Raw genomic sequence first — 3,049 nt, 5'->3', positions numbered from 1 at the left:
TCTGGGTGGCATAACCCAGAAACATAAGTTGGAGAGGGGCCTCTTTGATCCCTGCTGGAAGGATATGTTTAATTAACAATGTGGCATCTTGTCTTTTGTTATGGTAAGAAACATCTTGAAGGTTACTATAGTGCCCCCCTTTTGAGGTGTCCATGCCACTGCAAGCAATATCAATTATGGGGTGTTTGTCATAGAGGACTGTTTACATGTGGGTTGGACTAAAGTATTGGATAGCATGGTATTTGGCTTCCTAAAATGTAATTGTAATGAAATAAAAATGCATGTTGAATTTTTTACCCACTTTCTACCGACAGATTATGTCTGCACAAAACTCTACAGAATTTTTCCTCATAGGATTCCAGAACCTTGATAACTACAAGACCCTTTTCCTCATATCTTTACTTAACATCTACATCATGACAGTCAGTGGAAATCTTCTCATTGTCGTCTTGGTGTCCACCAGTCACCTTGCACAGTCCCCCATGTACTTCTTCTTGAGCCACCTGTCATTTTGTGATTTCCTATTCTCCTCAAATATTGTCCCCAACATGATGCACATCACATTAGAAGGTGGAAGTCCCATCTCATTTCCCGGTTGTCTTCTTCAGTTCTATATCTTTGCTTCCTGTACTGCCACTGAATGCTATCTCCTTACTGTCATGTCCTTTGACCGATTTGTGGCCATCTGTGTCCCGTTACGTTACCCTTCAGTCATGAACGGCAAGCTTTGCCTGCATCTGGCATTATGGTCATGGGTGCTTGGTTTTCTTTTTGTCCTGATAACCGTTTCATTTATCTGCCAGTTGGATTTTTGCGGTAGCATGATCATCAACCACTTCTATTGTGACTTTATTCCGATGTTGGAACTGTCCTGCTCAGATGTATCACACATTGTCATAGAGACATTTTTCTTTGCTAATGTTATAGTCCTACTGCCTTTTCTGACTGTGCTCGGTAGCTATGTCTCCATTTTCTGGACAATCATTGGGATACCCTCATCTACAGGAAGACGGAAGACCTTTTCAACCTGCAGCTCTCACCTACTCGCTGTAGGTACCTATTATGGTTCACTGCTTAGTATATATTTATTCCCTTCAGGAGGTCAATCAGATAACATCAACAAGACTTTATCTCTGCTGTACACTTTGGGGACACCATTTCTAAATCCACTGATTTACAGTTTCAGGAACCAAGAAATACAAAAGCAGTTTTCTAGAATTATCTTTTTTATGAAAAATCTCAAGCCATCTCTCAGCTGTTGATAATTCTAATTGTAGAGTATGTATCATCAGAAAATTATTATATTTTATGTAAATAACGTTTTCACTCTGTCCAGAGTACACCCAAGACATTTATAATTTTTATTTTGAGAGGTTTCATGACAATACACTCTCCTGGATTTCTTCAGACCACCAAAAGATAAATGTGATACCACCTCTTCCCCTTATCTTGGTGTTCTTCAAGGGTGCATTCTTGAGAAAAGGAAGGGTCTAATCTATATAACATAGAATATCTTACTATCCAGAGCACCAGTCTAACAGTTGCCTCTTCTTTCTTCTCGCTTCCACAAAGTCCCCATCATCAAAATATAGTTAATATTATTTCCACTTTTTCATTCTCTTTAAACTTTAACCTATCCTTTAAACCACACACTCAATCATTTATCACCCCAATTTGCCTTTAAGCTGTCAAAGACCATACATTAAAGATACAAATAAAGTAAAAAAAACAAAAATTTAATATCAAATATCTAAATGATGGCAACAAAATTGGGAAAAAAAATCTTTCATTTAGTGTGGATTTGCAAATTGAAACTAAAAAACTATTGATTTGAAAAAAAATTTTTTTTTAGAATTTACCCATAATAAAAAATAAAGGATAAAATATGTTACAATAAAAAAGGTAAAAAAATACCTCTACTTGTCACAAACATATAAGCAAAAATTATTTTGGTAGTCCAACAATTAAAAAAGTTATGGGGTTAACATAAAATAAATTTCTACTTGTGCTTCTATGTCTACTTCGACAAAAACCAAATGCTTCTACATAACCTCATCATATGCCGGTTTGAATATTGTGATGCCTTACTCTGTGCGCTACCATCAGCCAGACTTTTGCCCCTCCACCACCACTCTGCTCTCCATTACAGTTACAACTTTGACAGAAAATAAAATTCAGAATTCTATCATGACCAGCGGCGTAGCTATCTATAGGGGATACATAGGTAGCATTCACACCCGGGTCCTGGTGTCTGAGGGTTGCACTATTATTTTTAGGGACACAGTGTGTAGCTCTAATATAATCAGGGGTACAGTGTGTTACACTATTACAATCAGGGGCACAGTGTGTAGCCATATTATATGAAAAGAATAGAGTGTGTAGTTCTATTATATTTATCAGGCATAGTGTGTAGCACTATTATATTCAGGAGCACAGTGTCTAGCACTATTATATTCAGGGGCACAGTGTGTAGCACTATAATATTCAGGGGCACAGTGTGCAGCACTATTATATTTAGAAGTCACATTGTCTAGCACTATTATATGCAGGGGCACAGTGTGTAGTACTATTATTTTTAGGGGCACAGTGTGTAGCACTATTATATTCAGGGGAACAGTGTGTAGCACTATTATATTTAGAAGTCACATTGTGTAGCAAGCGCCTTTACTGAAGTTAGATAAACTTGTCTTCCCAAAACAAAATTGAATATTTTACACTGTTATTGTATTCACTGAGGATTCATTTAAAATATAACTTTAATTTGTCTACGCATAAATGAACTTCAAAACATATCACTTATAGACACATACAGTGAAGGAAATAAGTATTTGATCCCTTGCTGATTTTGTAAGTTTGCCCACTGTCAAAGTCATGAACAGTCTAGAATTTTTAGGCTAGGTTAATTTTACCAGTGAGAGATAGATTATATAAAAAAAAGTAAGAAAATCACATTGTCAAAATTATATATATTTATTTGCATTGTGCACAGAGAAATAAGTATTTGATCCCCTACCAACCATTAAGAGTTCAGCCTCCTCCAGACCAGTTA

At 36.4% G+C, this 3,049-nt stretch overlaps 1 protein-coding gene across 1 annotated transcript; it reads left to right on the top strand.

Moving 5' to 3' along the window:
- The first annotated feature begins 317 nt into the window (after positions 1-317).
- On the top strand, positions 318-1,262 carry LOC142750616 (olfactory receptor 11L1-like). Its single transcript, XM_075859611.1, has one exon. It carries the CDS (start codon positions 318-320, stop codon positions 1,260-1,262), a length of 945 nt encoding a protein of 314 aa, XP_075715726.1.
- Positions 1,263-3,049: the final 1,787 nt, after the last annotated feature.

The sequence above is a fragment of the Rhinoderma darwinii genome, chromosome 3 (genome assembly GCF_050947455.1).
Source record: "Rhinoderma darwinii isolate aRhiDar2 chromosome 3, aRhiDar2.hap1, whole genome shotgun sequence".
In the NCBI taxonomy this organism is placed as follows: Eukaryota; Metazoa; Chordata; class Amphibia; order Anura; family Rhinodermatidae; genus Rhinoderma; species Rhinoderma darwinii.
The sequence above is the reverse complement of the archived record's forward strand: the minus strand, read 5'-3'. Positions and strand labels throughout refer to the sequence as shown.